This window comes from Miniopterus schreibersii (assembly GCF_964146895.1).
Source record: "Miniopterus schreibersii genome assembly, chromosome: 12".
NCBI classification, from domain to species: domain Eukaryota; kingdom Metazoa; phylum Chordata; class Mammalia; order Chiroptera; family Miniopteridae; genus Miniopterus; species Miniopterus schreibersii.
Window position 1 is genome coordinate 38,349,635 of NC_138112.1, and position 17,379 is coordinate 38,367,013.

At 43.2% G+C, this 17,379-nt stretch overlaps 2 protein-coding genes across 2 annotated transcripts in view; both read left to right on the top strand.

Moving 5' to 3' along the window:
- Nucleotides 1-1,304: 1,304 nt before the first annotated feature.
- On the top strand, nucleotides 1,305-2,315 carry OR52B6 (olfactory receptor family 52 subfamily B member 6; the record flags this gene model as incomplete). Its single annotated transcript, XM_081154852.1, has 1 exon — nucleotides 1,305-2,315. One exon carries the CDS (start codon nucleotides 1,305-1,307, stop codon nucleotides 2,313-2,315), a length of 1,011 nt encoding a protein of 336 aa, XP_081010978.1.
- A 5,942-nt stretch (nucleotides 2,316-8,257) lies between these two features.
- LOC308565187 (E3 ubiquitin-protein ligase TRIM34-like) overlaps nucleotides 8,258-17,379 on the top strand; it is a 28,410-nt gene continuing 19,288 nt past the window's right edge. The window contains 4 exon segments of the mRNA XM_081153998.1: nucleotides 8,258-8,601; nucleotides 13,532-14,014; nucleotides 14,505-14,600; nucleotides 15,259-15,489. Of these exon segments, the coding sequence (XP_081010124.1) occupies nucleotides 13,583-14,014; nucleotides 14,505-14,600; nucleotides 15,259-15,489 (759 nt within the window). The 5' untranslated portion in view covers nucleotides 8,258-8,601; nucleotides 13,532-13,582.

Here is a 17,379-nt window from a genome sequence, read left to right on the forward strand (position 1 = left end):
GATTTTTAAAAATTTATTTTTATTCTTGAAAGTATTACAGATGCCCCCCTTTTTCCCCATTGACTCCCTCCACCATACACCCCCAGGCCTTCACCACACTATTGTTTGTGTCCATAAGTTATGCATATATACATATAAGTCCTTTGGCTAATCTCTTCCCCCCACAACCTTTCCTCTGAGATTCGTCAGTCTGTTCCATGCTTCTGTGTCTCTGGGTCTATTTTGCTCATCAGTTTATTTTGTTCATTAGATTCCACATATAAGTGAGATCATGTGATACTGGTCTCTCTCTGCCTGGCTTATTTCACTTAGTATAATACTCTCCAGTTCTTCCATGCTGTCTCAAATGGTAAGAGAACCTTCTTTTTTGTAGCTGCATAGTAATTTAACACACCAACAAGACAACCAGTATGCTCATTGAAAGATCAGAAAATTGTTACTCAAAAGACTATGTCTTGTCCAAAATCACAGTCTGACAGAGAAGATCTCTGACCCAGGTGTTTTCATACCTTGTGCAGTGTTATTTCTAAATCTCATAGCTGCCTTAACTGCCTCTGTACCTGTCAGAGCATCTGTGACTGGGGGGAAAAGAAATACAAGGTCTGCATTGGCCACTGGCCCAAATCCTTCTCTTCTATAGTCTGCTAAGCAGAGGAGATTGTTCTTTGATATGAGACTGCAGCCCTTCTGTGCATAGCCTGGGGCTTTTTACAGAATTTACTACAATTTACATACCCATAGAGATTATTATTAATTTTTAAAAAATATATCTTTATTGATTTCAGAGAGAGGAGGGGAGATGAAAGACAGAAGCATCAATGATGAGAGAATCATTGATCGGCTGCCTCCTGCAGGTCCCGACTGGGGATCGAGCCCGCAACCCAGGCATGTGCCCTGACCGGTAATTGAACCCCGATCGCCTGGATCCTAGGTCGACGCTCAACTGCTGAGCCATGCCCAGCCGGGCCCCAGAGATTATTCAGATTGTTTTTTATTTTCTAGCCATTCCTGCTCTTTTCAGAACTGCGGCACTGCACTGAGTTTGGCCATGTTATTGAGCCTTGGGTTTCCAGAAAGTCTTACAGTTGTATGGAGAGCCACCAAATAAGGACACAGAGCCTGTCTGTGGACAAGATCTGTAACTGCACTTTGTGCACAGCTTCTGTATGATTGTCCATAGGGAATATGCCTGTGTGCAGAACCCATAATGGTTGGAGGACCTGTGTGTGCAGACCTTGTGGTTGTTTGCATCCTTTTATGTGCACTCTACTAATGTTTACAAAGTCTGAAGCTATTTCTCCCCTATGGCACAGGTGAGGGTTCTGCAGGAAACCATGGCTCTCTTACCTGCTAGCAGCACAGCAGCTACAAACAACTCGGACACTCGCATGGCAGGCTGCCTCCTTGTTGGCATCCCTGGACTGGAGCATCTACACACCTGGCTCTCCATCCCCTTCTTTACCATGTATGTGGCCGCCCTGGCAGGCAACGGCATTTTAATTTGTGTCATTCTCTCCCGGCCGAGCCTGCATGAGCCCATGTACATATTCCTGTCCATGCTGGCCGGTGCTGATGTCATGCTCGCCACTGCCACCATGCCCAAAGCGCTGGCCAACTTCTGGCTGGGTTCCAGCCACATTTCTTTTGATGGCTGCCTCACCCAGATGTTCTTCATCCACTTCCTCTTTGTGGCCGACTCTGCAGTCCTGTTGGCCATGGCCTTTGACCGCTATGTGGCCATCTGCTCCCCGCTGCGATATGCCACCATCCTCACAGGCCCGGTCATTGGGAAGATCGCCGCCGCCGCCCTGACCCGCAGCTTCATCATCATGTTTCCGTCCGTCTTTCTCCTTAAGCGCCTGCATTACTGCCGGGTCAACATCATCGCGCACACATTCTGCGAGCACATGGGCATCGCCCGTCTGTCCTGTTCTGATATCTCCGTCAATGTCTGGTATGGGTTGGCAGCCGCTCTCCTCTCCACTGGCCTGGACGTCACCCTTATTGCTGTTTCCTACACCCACATCCTCCGAGCCGTCTTCCACCTCCCTTCTCGGGAGGCCAGGTCCAAGGCCCTGAGCACTTGTGGCTCCCATGTGTGTGTCATCCTGCTCTTCTACACCCCTGCCCTCTTTTCTGTCTTTGCCTACAGGTTTGGTGGGAGGCGCATCCCACGCTATGTCCACATTCTCCTGGCCAATCTCTATGTGGTCATCCCACCAATGCTCAATCCTATTATTTATGGGGTGAGGACCAGGCCGATTTTGGAAGGGGCTAAACAGATGTTTTCAAATCTTGTCAAGGAATTTAACTAAAGGCTCCTGACTTGAGCTCATCTTAATCACTTTTCCTATTACTTGTCCTATATCCACCCTATCCTCACCCTTACATCTCCCAGTTACCTCATGTCATTCTCACCCATGTCCTAATTTATTTAAATAAATGTTCTACTGAAATTGGTGGTCACCAGATGGGAAGGGTGTTGGGAGGATGGGTAAAAAAGGTGAAAGGAATTAAGAAGTACAAATTGCCAGTTACTAAAATCACCATAGGAATGTAACGTACAGCATAGGGAATATAGTCAATAACGTGATAACTATGTATGGTGTCATGTGGGTGCTAGACTTATTGGTGTGATCACTTCATAAGGTATATATAAATGTCTAATCACTATTTTGTACATCTGCTACTACTATAATATTGTATGTCAACTTTAATTGAAAATAAAGTAAAAATCAATCAATCATGGAAGTGATTCAGCTCCGGCAGTGGGACTCAGATGAGACAGCTTCCATTGGACAGATCCTTATAATTACACTTGAGGAAGATATTTCAGATCTCTTAGCCCTGATCCTAATTGTCTGTTTTCATCTTCATTATCATTTAATGATATAAAATAATGTCCACTTTTATACAGTTCTTACCAACTCACAATACAGATTAGCTGACAATTTTTATACTCTTCATTCACTATGAGTTATGTATTAATAGTCCAGAAAACCTACAATTAACAAAGATTATAAGCTTTGTAACCTTTCTCCCAAGGTGGTCTCTCATATATATCACATACTTGCAATAAAAGCGTAAGTCTGTAGAGTCATTTGGAATTCAGCAATATCAATCAAATACCTTGAACATGTTCATTCTCTTTGACCTACTAATTTTTCTCCCTGGAATGTAGCTCAAGGAAATAGTCAGAAACGAGCACAAAAATTTATGCCAAAAAAAAAAAAAAAGTCATTAATTCCAGAATTATTTACAATAGCAAAAAACCAAAAAGGAAAATAGCTTTAATATCTTGCCTGGATGACAATAATTAAATAAACAATGCTATGTAATATATACTATCAAACACTAGTCAGTCATTAAAAATAATGTTTATAAAGAGTTTTTATTGATTTGCAGAAATGTCTCTGGTAGAATATAGACTACAAAGGAGTGAATACAAAATAAAGTAAAATAAATGTTCTACTAAAATCCACCATTGAATTTTTTTTTTAAGAAATCAATATTAATACCCGCTTCACTTTCTTCTACCTATTATTCAAATACCTTCTGCTCCCCCACCATCTCAAGAAAAACTAACCAGGGGAAACATGATAACTTACCTAGAATCTACCATCCAAATAGGACTTTTCTCAGTGTTCATGTGTGTTTTCTCCCTAGTGAGTTACCTAATCCCTTGCATATAATTTTGACTTTTAGATTTGTTAGTTCAACATCTTTCTCACAATGGAAACACCTGAGAACTTTCATGTGTAAAAATTCATAGTCCCATGGAGTGGTATTTATTTTTATTACCAGCTACATATGTCTATAATCACACATGTGCATATACCCAAGTTCAGAGATGCTAAATACAGCAACATATGTAGGTGGACACATCCATTTATGAAAATGTAGGTAACCGTATAGGGATAGAGCACTCTTTTCCATCCAAATATGCATCATTAAAATGATGAAGTAAAAATACCTACTTATATCTTTGTATTTAAAAATTATATGCATCATTAAAATGAGAAGTAAAAATACCTACTTATATCTAAGAGGTGTTGATTTATATATTCTTTAATAAATGTTTAAAGAAATATAAACATCTCTATGTAATTTGGTAGCTTGCTCACTAATCATTAATTATTCACACAAGAAAATAGGTTAGATGAATGTTCTCTGAGATTGAGAAGAGCAACTCAGCCTAAATTTTAGTCCAAGATCAACTCATTCTTGAAAACCCAGTTCACATCTCAACTCTGTCCACTCCCACACTCTACCCACAATGAAAGATCCATTCTGTTGAGTACTGAGAATATTTATTCTTTCAGATAGGAAGGGAAAGGGAGAGAGTTGAAACATCAATGATGAGAGAGTCATTAATCAGCTGCCTCCTGCAGGCCCCCGACTGGGGATCGACCCAACTTGGGCATGTGCCCTGACCGGGAATCAAACCATCTCCTGGATCCTAGGTGAAGGCTCAACCGCTGAGCCACGTCCAGCCGGGCAATGTTTGCTCCTTTAATCCTTGTTTAGACTGCTTTCCTTAAAGAAAGGGGTGGTTCTGAAAGGCCTTTTATCTCTATTGTCCCAAAGCATAAGAACCTGCAATCATAGCAGATAATTCAATATCCAATATTTTCAAATTATATTACAAATCACTAATGTTTCCTACTATATAAGGCCTCCTTAATATGTAAGGACAAAACTAATCACAAGTCTGATGAGAAAGAGAACAAAGACATAACTAGAATATACCTAATTATTAATAAGAGAAATACAATTAAGACTACACCAAAATACCTTTCCTCACCTGTCTGACTGGCAAAAATTAAAAGGATTAACATTGTGAGAAAACAGGTTCTCTCATACATTGCTCATAAATATACATATAATTTTTGTGGAATTTGGAAATATCTTAACAAAATTTTCATGCATTTATCGTTTAATCCAGAAATTCACTCTTATAGGAAATTACTTCTCAGATAAACCTTCACAAGTACAAAACAACATCTACATAAGGTTAGTCATTATGGCAAAGTTGTTATAACCAAAATATTTGAAACACCTTTGTTTAATCCACACTCTCATGCTTACCAGGAGTGTAGCTGTTCCCAAGTTACACAGAACTTGAGAACCTCAGGGACTTGGGAGAGAGTTGCAGTCTCCATTGGATTCAGCACATACTAGCTGTTTGTCTGGGAAATATAATTAACCTCTTTAAGGCTTAGTTTCCTTCTCTGTAAAATAAGGTGATAATACCCACTTTAGAGTTGTTTTGATTGGCATATTAATGGATGTTTTGTTGCTTTGGCATATTAATGGATGTTTTGTAATTGAATTTTTTTCAATTACAAAATAGATGAAGTAAACTACTTTTTGGGTATATTTGTGTGCACCTCTAGGAGAACCGCATTTCTATAAGGTAAATGCCTAAAAGTGAAACATTTAGATCACAGATTATGTATATTAAAATGTTGATAAATTATTAAATGTTTTTTTTTATTTCAAGATGAAAACTTTTCTCTATACCTTATTTTATTAATTTTAAATTACAAAATTAACACATCATATTAGTAAAGAATTACATTTGAAAAATGGACAGCAAGCCCTGGCCGGGTAGCTCAGTTGGTTAGAGTGTCATCCCAATACACCAAGGTTGTGGGTTCGATCTCCAGTCAAGGCACATACAAGAAGCAATCGATGAATGCATAAATAAGTGGAACAACAAATCTTTCTCTCTCTCCCCCTTTCTCTCTCAAATCAATTTAAAAACTGGTCAGCAAAGTTTCTCTGATGTTATTTCCACAAAAGTAACATATTCGCGTCCAGAATCAGAGAATCTGCCTTTTTTTGTATTTAAAGAAAATACCTTCATTAAGAAACAATGCAAGGAGGCCCTGCCTTGTAGATTATGATCACTGAAAATCTGAGAAGTTTGAATAAGGAAGCTGTGATCCAGAAGTGTAACATAGTTCATCTAGGGGTTTAAGATATTTCTTTTCATTGAGTCACTACCACTATTCCAAGTCTCCATCTCAGACCACCCCAAACACTATCAATGCTATCTTTTTCTAACTATTCTCAGTTGTCTGAGAATGCCCAAGTGGATCATGGCTTTACTATTTCAATTTGGCAGGTTTCAAAAAATTAAGAGTGAAGAGAAAAAGCTGAGACAGTTTCTTCCCCGTCCCACTTGCATTTTTTCCAAGCCTCACAGCCCTCAATCCCTTTATTATTTTAAACTTTAACCCTAGAATAAAAATCAAAAGACTTCAGGTGAAAAAACAATTGAGCTTCCAAGTGTCACAGCCTATTGATGGTCACTTTCTAGTTTTGAGCCATTACAGGGGATGGGGGTGGGGGACTGGGACTTCAAAGGAGAGGAAGGAAATTCACAAGGAATGAAGATGGAAAAGCAAATGGTTAGTAAATAAATGTTTCTGGGTGATCTTTAACAATGAGAGGGGCTTTGATCAAAGGGACCTTGATGGTTCCTCCCTATCTATCACGCCTAGTTCATATTAAACTATATAGTTATCTATGATGATAGATTCCTCCCTGGAGCAGGTCCTCTATCTAAATTCTTACAGGCAGTTAGGGAGAAGGTCAAAGGTTTTCCCTGAGTCTTTTGTGTCTTAAAAATAACAAGTTTAAAATAATCAGTATCCTAAAGAGGCATATTTTGGTGTGGCAAACTCTGCTTCCCCTCACTACCGTAAATATCACCACACATTTCTCTTCTTGCTGCATTCTTCATCTCTTACCTCACCTATTCTTCTTAATATCCTTCATTAAGATGTGAGAGTAAGAAACCTGGATGTATATCTAGAGTTACTTATATCTAATTTCTACCTATACGTTGTTCTCAAATTGCATGGAGGAAAAAACCCAGTTTTTCACAAATCCATTCTCTTCTATCTATACTCAATAGCATTTAGTTAGGCACTTTTCCCTCCAATTAAAGCAACTGCTAAACATGTAGTCTCCCTGGATTCCTGGATTTTAGGCATTTCTTACAGAACATTTAGACATTGCCCACCACACACACACACACACACTCCGATTAAAATTCTTTAGTAGCTTGCCAAAAATGTCAAGAAAATTCAATGAGAAAAAAATGTGGACCTGGGCAACTGGATAGCTACATGCAAAAGAATGAAACTGGGCCTCTATCTCACACAATAAAAATTAACATAAAATAGATTGTAAACCTAAGTATAAGAGCGAAATTATAAAACTTTTAGAAAAAAATATAGAAGCACATCTTCATGACTTCGAATTAGGCAAAAAGCATTCATAGGTAGGACACCAAAAGTACAAGTAACAAAAAAACTGGATTTTATCAAAATTGAAAACTTTCTCTTCAAAGGATGCAATCAAGAAATTAAAAAGATAACTTCTAGAATGGAAGAGAATATTTTCAAATCATAGAACTCATAAAGAACTGGTACCTAGAATATATAAAGAACTCTTACTAATAACACAAATAATCTAATTTTAAAAACTGGCAAAGGATCTGAGTCATTTCTCCAAAGATATGCAAATGATAGTAAAGCCTATAACAAGATGGTTCACATCTTTAGTCTTTAGGAAAATGCAAATTAAGATGCCAGTGAGATGCCACTTCACATCCACTAAAATGACTATGATAGAAAAGACATACAATGACAAGTATTGGCGTGGATGTGGAGAAATTAGAACCCTCTTGTTTTGCTAGTGAGAATGTAAAATGGTGCAGTCACTTTGGAAAACAGCCTGGAAAATCCTTAAGAGTAAATACATGACCCAGCAATTCTATTAAGTATATACCCAAGATAAATAAAAAAGCTTATGTTTACAAAAAAAAAATGTACAAGGAAATTCATAGCCCTATTATTTATAATAAACCAAGAAAGTAGAAAAAATTCAAATATCTAAAAATTGATTAATAATTTATATGTAAATGTGAAAATACGCACACTGTAATATTATTCAGCTATCAAAAGAATAAAGTACTCATACATGACACAACATGAATGAACCTTGAAAATACTATACTAAGTGAAAGAAGCCACACTGCCCAACCCTCTGTTCTGACTTACCTGGACACCCCCCTTCCTCCAGGTCCCCCTCCCCCAACCCACATTTCCAGACCAGGTGGGGGTCATCATCTCAGTGGCCTTGGGGCAGGAAATCTACATTGATAAATTTTAAATATCATTTTGCAAAACATGCCGTTGTGATGACGCCAAGCGGTTATCTTGACTCACTCCCATACCTGTAGATACTTTTATTCCCTTAAATATTTTACGTAACATATTCATATGGAATACAGGTGTCTCGACGGTGTTACTGAACGCCGGCCCGCTGCCTGAAAGCCAAAGGAAACCGTCGTCCGGGGCCTTCAGAATTCCCCCCGGCCGCGGAAGCTGCCGTCGGGCGAGCGAACACCTGGGGCCGCGGGACGCCGGGACCACACCCCCGCGCGGGCCCCGGGGCCCGGCCGGCCCGACCGGCCCTATCGCCAGCATCCCCTCCCCTCGCCCCGCCTCCTGCCCGGGGTCTTTCTCCTCGGTGCAGGGGGAGCAGCCGCAGGTTTTCGGCCGCGGCCCCAGCCCCGCGTCCCAGGTCAGTAAAGAAGCCCATTTTCTGGCCTCCCACCGCCGTCCCCACGGGTCCCGAGCGTCTGACCCGCCTTCCAGGCTGGACTGGAGGGTCCGAGGCGGCGAAGCGGGAGGGAGGGAGGCCTCTGCGGCTTGGAGTTGCCTGTGCTTCGGGAAGGGCCCCGAGAGAGGACCTTGGGGGCTGGGAGTGAAGGGTGGGGACGCGGGAAGCCTGATTCCGGAAGCTGGCGGCTGTGCTCTCGCAGCTCCGCAGGCTCTGGCGGAAATGACCGCGCCCCGCGCCCCCGCCCCGCCCGCCGGCGGTCCCCGGAAGCGAGCGCCGGCGGCCCCACCCCCCAGGCCCAGGCCTTCCCCGGGCGGGGGGCGCGAGCCGGGAGCCGCCGGCCGCGGGGGAGGGGACCCCCCGTCTGCGTGAGGGGCGGGCCGCGCTGCTCGGGTGCGGGAAGAACTGCGCTGAAGGCGCGCCCCCCGTCCTCAGGGCCCGTCTGAGCTCCTCGGGCGGCCTGGAGGCGCCCGGACCCCTGCGGCCGCCCGCCCGGAGCGCCCCTGGCTGCCCGGCCCTCCCCGTGCCCGTCACAGGCCGGTGCCTGCGGGCCGCCGCGTGACTGCCCGGGGCCACTCTCGGCCACCTCGGGCAGTGGGGGGTGGCGGGGGGTGAGAGATGAGCCCCCCCCCCGCGGGAGCTCAGGAGGTGATAGTTTGTCTCTCCCGTCCTCACTGCGGATGAGCTTAGGGGGAACACCGAGCCAGTCTTTCAGTCGGGGCTGAAATGGGTGGTGGGTGCTGCAGCGCGTGGCATTTGGCCCAGACGCTTAGACGCTGGTGTGCCCCCCACCTGTCGCTGAGCTTCATTTCTTCCATCTATAAAAATGAACCGGGTGATACTCATATCCTAGAATCCTGGTGAGGATTCAGTGAGGCAGTCGTTTAAATACACAAGAGACTGCCTGCCAAATAGATTTACTATTACCCTTACTCAGATTATTAAGTTGTTATTGACAAACCCAATGCCTACCTTTAAAAAATATGCAAGTTTTGAAGTAGTGTAGGGAATAAAATATGGTAAAATGCGCTATGATAAAGGAAAATATGACTGCTGACATCTAAACAAGTTAAAATACAGCAGAGTTAGGAATTACAAGTGGAATTTCACAGATGCAGGAAAAAACATAAAAGTTTTATAATTTATCCTTAAAAAACTCAGTTAATGGATTATCTAATACTCAGGAAGAAGAAAACCTGTGCAGGACAATATTTTAAGAACTTTCAGAGTTACTAAAACATCTTTGAAATGCATGGGGTAGCGATTCTTTTGAAGTTTAAAAATATATATATTTGAAGCTGATTATGTTCCGATTCAAATACTTGTGGAGCGCCACTTGTTAGATAATCAATTCCAGATAACTGATTAGAGTGGAATATAATTCTACACAGAGATAAAAAATATTGTATTCCCTAAGCACAAGAAGCCCAACTTACTTTATAAATGCAGTTGCCACCGGTTTAGGTGTTTACTTCACTTTCACAAGAGCTTCTAGCTGGGGGCGGGGGTGGGAGCAGCCCTCACTATCTTATTTCTAATTTTCATTCTGAGTCCCACCCCCATCCCTATCCTGGTCCAACCTTTAATAGCTTCTGCCCAGACACTGACTTTATTATGAAAGCCATTTTGATATCAGATTGTGACCTTATATTCTAATATAAGTTTCAGATCTAAATGCAGTCTGTTCTCTAGCCTTCCTCTCTCCCCATCCTCGCCCCCTCCGCCCTGCCCCTTTCTAACTATTTTGCATCCTAAATTGCATTTACTGGGGAGGAGGCTGCCTTACCTGAGGCACTGCTTCTGAAGACTTAATGTGCATACGTGAATCACTTGAAGACCATAAAGTGCAGAGACTGAATTGGTCAAGGTGATACCTAAAGATTCTGCATAAAGAGCTCTATGGGATGCCAGTGCTGCTAGTTAGCTGACCACTTGACCTTATTACGGCTTTTGTGTCTGATTTAACTGTTCGCACTGTGGATTTGGCCTCTTTCATTTGCTAATTTGATCCTCAGGGCTTTAGGACCTCAGGCTGTAGGTCCTTCTCTCCTCACACAGCCTGACTGGCATCTCAGCTCATCCACACTGCTCTTGAGAGCTGGCCTCGGTCTCGGACTCAGTTGGCCTCCCACGTCTGCAGTGGACTGCGCTCATCTGCAGCTGGTGGTCAAGGGCCTGCTAGTATGTGAGACAGGGTTACTCAAACCCTTGCTAACTATACAAGAACTAACTGTCTCCCTCCTTCACAATTTCTTTTCTCCGCTCTCAACTTTATTATACCCTTTCACAAGAGACAGCAACTCTTACATCTTTTTCTTCAGGGATCCTCTGTCTTTATTATCCAAAGTAGTGCATTAGCCCTGCCAGGCGTGGCTCAGCCGTTGAGCATTGATCAGGGTTTGATTCCTGGTCAGGGCACATGCCCAGGCTGTGGGCTCCATCCCCAGTCAGGGACGTGCAGGAGGCAGCCGATCAATGACTCTCTCATCATTGATGTTTCTCTCTCTCTCTTCCCCTCTCCTTTCCTCTCTATGAAATCAATAAAGATATATTTAAAAAAAAAATTAGTGCATTAGATGGTAAGGAAATATAGAAATATAATAGGGACACATATATAATTTTAAATTTTCTAGTGGCCTCATTAAAAAGTAAGAGGAAACAGGTAAAATTGATTTTAATACATTTAATGGAATGTACCAAAATGTTATTAGGACATATAATTAATGTAAAAAACTTAATGAGCTATTTTAGATTGTTTTCTCTAACTAAAGCTTTGATTATTTTCTCTTACTAAATACTCTGTAATACCAATTCACTGCTTGGTTTCATTAATTTGTTAACAGTTTTATTCTGTGCCCTTGATAGAGAAGAGGAATAGAGAGGAGTAGTAAGAACTCTGGCACTGTAGCCTGAGTGTCTGCCTTCAAATCCCAGAGCTACCACTTGGACTAGCTTCCTAGCCTCTCGGGGCCTCAGTTTATAGAACTGTGAAATGGGCTTGAAAGGGCACGCAGTGTTGTTATAAGGAACTATTGAGTTGTTACATGTATAGTAATTAGATTATTGCCCAGTACATAACAGACTTTCAATAAATACTTACTGTTAACATTGCTGTTACTAAACTGGGCAAAGCTGATGAACAGGTCCAGACCTGCAAGAGCACCAGCGATCACTAGGCGGCAGCACTGAGATCCTGTTTTCAGCTTGGATCCCCAGCAATACCCTGTACTTGCCCTGCTCAGGTATGCATGCTATGTATGTTTCTCAGAATGTTTTTCTTATTCTTGGACACTTTCTCAGGCCCTTTCTTCTGTAAGGGCCTATTGATCCTGCAGGCAATTTGATGATTTTTATCTTAAAATTGGTGCAAATTACAGGACCTTGTGATCTCAAATTATACCCACACTGACCACGTTGTACATAAGTATATATCTGCATTACACGTATGCAGTCACTGCTCTTTGATCCTTCGTTGCTCTTAACTCTTACCATGAGGAAGAGCCTCTTAATATTTTTACCAGGGACAGGGATTGAGCAGAGTCTATATAAATATTTGTTATAAGAATAAATGACTCATTTTCTCACCCCCCTTCATATCTTCTTACTTCTGTTGGAACTAGGAGAAAAATCACTATCTAATTCATAACAAGGTTTCATTAGAGGACCTTTAAAGACAATGTGAGAGAGCTGGACCTGTGTACCTAGCACGAGGGTCAGTTAAGAAATCTAGAAGCTTGTCTAACTAGATAGTCGAGGTGCCACAACTTCTGCAAATTTATTTTTCTGTCTGTGCTGAATTAAAATAAATGTCCTTATTGAAAAACATCTTTATTCTCATTCTTGGAAGTTTTCAATCACTAAATTATATTACAGTTGTCTTATATCACACTGAGAATCGTTTGTCTCCTTTCCTTCCCCCTCCCCCGGCCCATTTCCTTTTGCTGTTCCAGCAATGAATCACTTTCATTGAAAGCCATTCTCTGCTCTGCTTGGCTAACTGAAGTCCTGTCTGGGAAACCTAAGAGCCAGCTCACAAAGCACTGTGTAGTTGAAGGCACACTAGCCCTGGTCCTGATTGAAAGAAAATGTAGAAGTGTCTTCACAGTAAATGATACCTTGGGTGTTGGGGATTAGACACTGCAGAGCAATGCCAGAGTGACGGCAAAGAGGTGAAAAGGCCCGTGAGAAAGGTCTACTCTAAGGAGCAATGAGGAGGTTCTAGGTGTTTATTTATCAAAAGCTGAGGACCTGCAGGGTGGACAGTGTACCAGGTGGAGGAATACAGTCATGAACCAAACAAGGTGTCCGATCCCATGGAGCTTGCATTCTGGTTTGGGGGGAATTCAGGCTATGAAAGGTATATATTAGGTGATGGTAAGAAGAAAAATCCAGCAAGTAAGTTATCGAGAGCAATTGTATGGGTGGCCGAGCCTTAACTAGCTCAACAGCAGACTCCTCTGATAAGGGAACGTGTAAGGAGAGAGTAGAATCACGTCAAAGACATGCAGATATCAGGGCGAAGGGCTTTCCTTGCAGCAGTAACAGCAAGTGCAAAAACCATGAGGCAGCAGGGTGTTTTGGTGCTTTTAACATTGAGGGGGGTGGTTGGTGGACTGAGAAAAGGTCTAACAGATGGTGGCTCATACAGGTCACTCATCTCCAGGGCCTCTGTCCATCCATCGAGAAGAGGTAAAAGGAAATCATAAACTTTGCTCTGATGAGGTTGCAAATTGATGTCTACTATGCGCTGGGGTAAAGAATGTGTTTGAAGTTAGAATGAGGAGACCTTGTTACCCCAGGTATCTGACCTCTTATTCCAGGGTAGTCAGCATCCCTTTTTTTCTCCCTAATTTTCTTACTCTGACCCTGTTTTGTTTGCCCATCTACCCAGGATTCTCTAAGTACCGTAGTAGCCAGGCCTGGGCAGGCAGGAGCCAGGAGAATGGCTATAGTGTCTTCAACAGTACTGGTCGACATACAAGATGAGGTGACCTGCCCCATCTGCCTGGAGCTCCTCACGGAACCCCTGAGCATAGACTGTGGCCACAGCTTCTGCCAAGTCTGCATTGCAGAGAATAACAAGGAATCGCGGGTCAACCAAGAAGGGGAGAGCAGCTGTCCTGTGTGCCAGACCAGCTACCAGCTCAGGAACCTGCGACCTAATCGGCACCTGGCCAACATAGCGGAGAGGCTCAGAGAGGTGGTGCTGGGCTCAGGGGAGCCGCTGAAGGTGATTCTTTGTGCGCACCATAGAGAGAAACTCCAGCTCTTCTGTAAGGAGGATGGGAAGCTAATTTGCTGGCTTTGCGAGAGGTCTCAGGAGCACCGTGGTCACCACACGTTCCTCATGGAGGAAGTTGCCCAGGAGTATCAGGTGGGAGCCCACGTGGAGGGAAAGTAGGGAGGAATGGAATTCTTGGCAGGAAATTTTAATTTCATGCTCTAATTTAATTTTTTGTAGTCCTCCCATTTAGCTAAAGGAATGAACCTGGAAAATTACTCCCCGGCCAAGAGTAGACACTTTACCTCTTTCTTGCTGCTCAGGATTAGCTCTGCATGTCCTTTTGAGTAGAGGATGTCGGGGGGCGGGGGGAATAAGGGGCTTGGTGGGTTGAGTCCGGGGGATATGTTGGCAATGAGAGTAAAAAACTGAAAGTACTTCATGGTCAGGTTCTTGCCCTGGGAGGCAAGAGAATCAGCATCTTCCCACTGGTTTCTATCCCCTGTGTATAAAAGATACTTTGGCTTTCTCAGTGCTTCAGGCCAGGCTTCTGAGGTCAGCATGCTCTATCCCATTCACTCCTTGTCTAGTCACTGAGACAGTTTAATGCTGCACCCTGCTTGACTCGATGTGTTTCTTGCAGGAGAAGTTCCAGGAGTCTCTGAAGAGGCTGAAGCAAGAGCAGCAGGAAGCTGAGAAACTAAAAGCTGTTATCATAGAGAAGAGGACATCCTGGAAAGTAAGAGAGACTCTTCCTGAAAGTGTCCTAGGAATCAGGGGAGGGTATGGGAGTCGAGGGCAAGGAAACCCGGTCCTGTCTGTTCCTGTTTGGCTAGAGGAGCTTCCCTTTGCCTAGTCCTTCACTGCAACTCTTCCAAACAAGGCCACTGTTCCTGGTGCAGGGCAGGGGAGAGAAAAGGGGAGTTAGAAAATGAACATATGAAAAGGGAACCCAGGTTTTTTACGCCAGTCACATAGGAGAGGAACCATGGCTATGAGCAGCTTCTGATTCCTGATTCTGGACTTTGTTCTACAGTTTCAAGCTCTGAAACTTGGAAGGACTGATTAGGCACAGGCCAATCATTTCTGCCTCCTCCCTCAAAATTGTATGGGGAGGCTGATGTAGAGGCATGAGAGGCCAGGGAGGCTGTTTGAAATCTGAACCTCACCCAGGAACCCCAGTCTATATCGATAAGGCCACCCAAGGCTAGTGTCCTTGGAAGAGTGGAGGGGAGAATTGAAGAAAGACCAGGTTTTGCAGAACTTCCCCCCATCACTCCCCCTTTATAGTGAGACCTGGCCAGGGCAGCAGTGCTGAGCCTGACTTCCTTCCGCCCCTTAGAGGGGAGACCCTCAGCTCCACAGACTAGCAGACTCTCTCTTCCATGTCCTTGAAGAATCAGATGGAACCTGAGAGACACAGGATCCAGACAGAGTTTAATCAGTTGAGAAACATCCTGGACAAAGAGGAGCAGCGACAACTGAAAAAGCTGGAGGAGGAGGAGAGGAAGGGGCTGAATATTATAGAAGAGGCTGAGGTTGAGCTGGTCCACCAGAGCCAGGCACTGAAGGAGCTCATCTCAGATCTGGAGCGTCGATGTCAGGGGTCCACAATGGAACTGCTGCAGGTAAGACCCATGAAGGAGCCCCCAACACTAGAGTCAGGGAAAAGACGGACCAACTTTCCTACCCTTCTCACATAGAACTGATATCCTGGTGGGGGCAAGAACAAAATTCTTTTGACCCTGGAGTGCTTCTTCCCTGTTCAATTGTGCAGAGGTCATGGATAAAGCATAGGTAATTAAAAGAACAGATGCTAAGGGTATGTCTCACTTTTATGTGTTATATATAAAAGGTGGTCCAAAAGTTCATTTGATACTGTGGAGAAAATTTATTGTGTCCAGTGATGTTCTATGGCAGCATTAATCAGTCTTGGCATTATTGACATATTGGGCTAGAAAAGTTGCTGCATAGGGCTGCCCTGTATGTTGTAAGATGTAGCAGCATCCCTGACCTCTGCCCACTAGATACCAGTAATACCCACGCCCAGCTGTGACAACCAAAAAACCCTCCAGACATTGCCCAATGTCCCTTGGGGATAACATCTCCACATCCCCCTGTTGAGAATCACAGCCCATTAGGCACGTGTTGTCGCTGATTCTCTGTTATGATTTGTCATATGCTTTCACCCAGCTTCGTCACACGTAAACACATACCAAGCTCAAGTGCCCAGGGATTCTTATGTAATCACCAGCCCTTCTTTGCTTTCACTCTCTTCTCTAGGGCAGAATCATTTAACATGTCATAGTAGGAATTTGAACCGGTCTTTTAAGACACAAGAAGACTGGGCTCTGATGTAGGGGTGTAGGTCGAGAGGGTGCAAGGTGTCAAATGTAGAGAGATTGGATGGAGCTTGAACTGAGGTTAAAATCTGAACAGCTGGTTTTTACATAGAGTGAATCCTGTGACTATGAAGGTGAGGCAGAAAGCACCTTGTGACATTCTGGAACCTTTAAGTCCTTCCTTATTTTTTGTCTGTCTTGCTTTCCTATTGCTCTAATTTCTTTACTTACTCTTGGGCCCTAGTGTTGAGGTCAAGGGGTAGTCACTTTCTACCCATTGGAGCTTTTCCTTACTGACTGCTTCTGATTTCACACCTTCATTTTATTCTTTTTGCCCTTTTTTTTTATCTTTGATGTTGGGTTCCCCTAACGTTTTCTACTGTCCCTCACCCCCACCCTCCCAGTTCTAGTCTCTCCATAGTCTCCTCAAACTAAATGTTGCTCTGTAAATGCAAAGAGATCATCAATTTATATCTCTAGTCCAGGCATCTGTCTAGACTCCCACACCCATTAGTATGGCTACCCAGCAGACATTTGAATTTGAATGTTATCTCAACCCAGTCTGTTTTTCTAGAACTTGCCCATCACACACACATTCTTCTGTTCTATGTCTGTGTGACATTGTTATCCATTAAGATTTGATAACCGAATATAAGCCTGCAGCTTTCCAGTTGCAAAATGTAAACCATGAGAATAGAGCTAACACAGAAGAAATAGCCATAGAGCGGCACCTGATTGGATCATTTGAGTTCCTCAGTACAACCTCGCCTTAAAATTGATATAATCCTAGATATTTGGTGTATGTTGACACATCTACCACCTCTACTACTTTCCATATTTGAGCCAATTTGAGTTGTGTTTCTGTTAAATGCTTTGATAGTTATTCCTGTTACATAAACCAAGCCATCGGGCTTTTTCTTCAGTCACTGAAATGTATAAAGCAGAAGTTAGGGAGGCCAGATAGTCCGTGAGGTAATTCTACTCAAATGAGGTAGACAGTGGCAGTGATGACCTGGAAAAGCAGGTGGTTAAAACAAGTTAAGGGTATGAAATGGACTGGCTTCGTCTAAGATGGGACATCAGGGTGAATATAAGGTGGTTTTTAGGAAAGTACTTTATACCTAAATTTGGTGACTACGCGGATGGTGGATGCTGGCATCATTGAGGAAGGTAGAA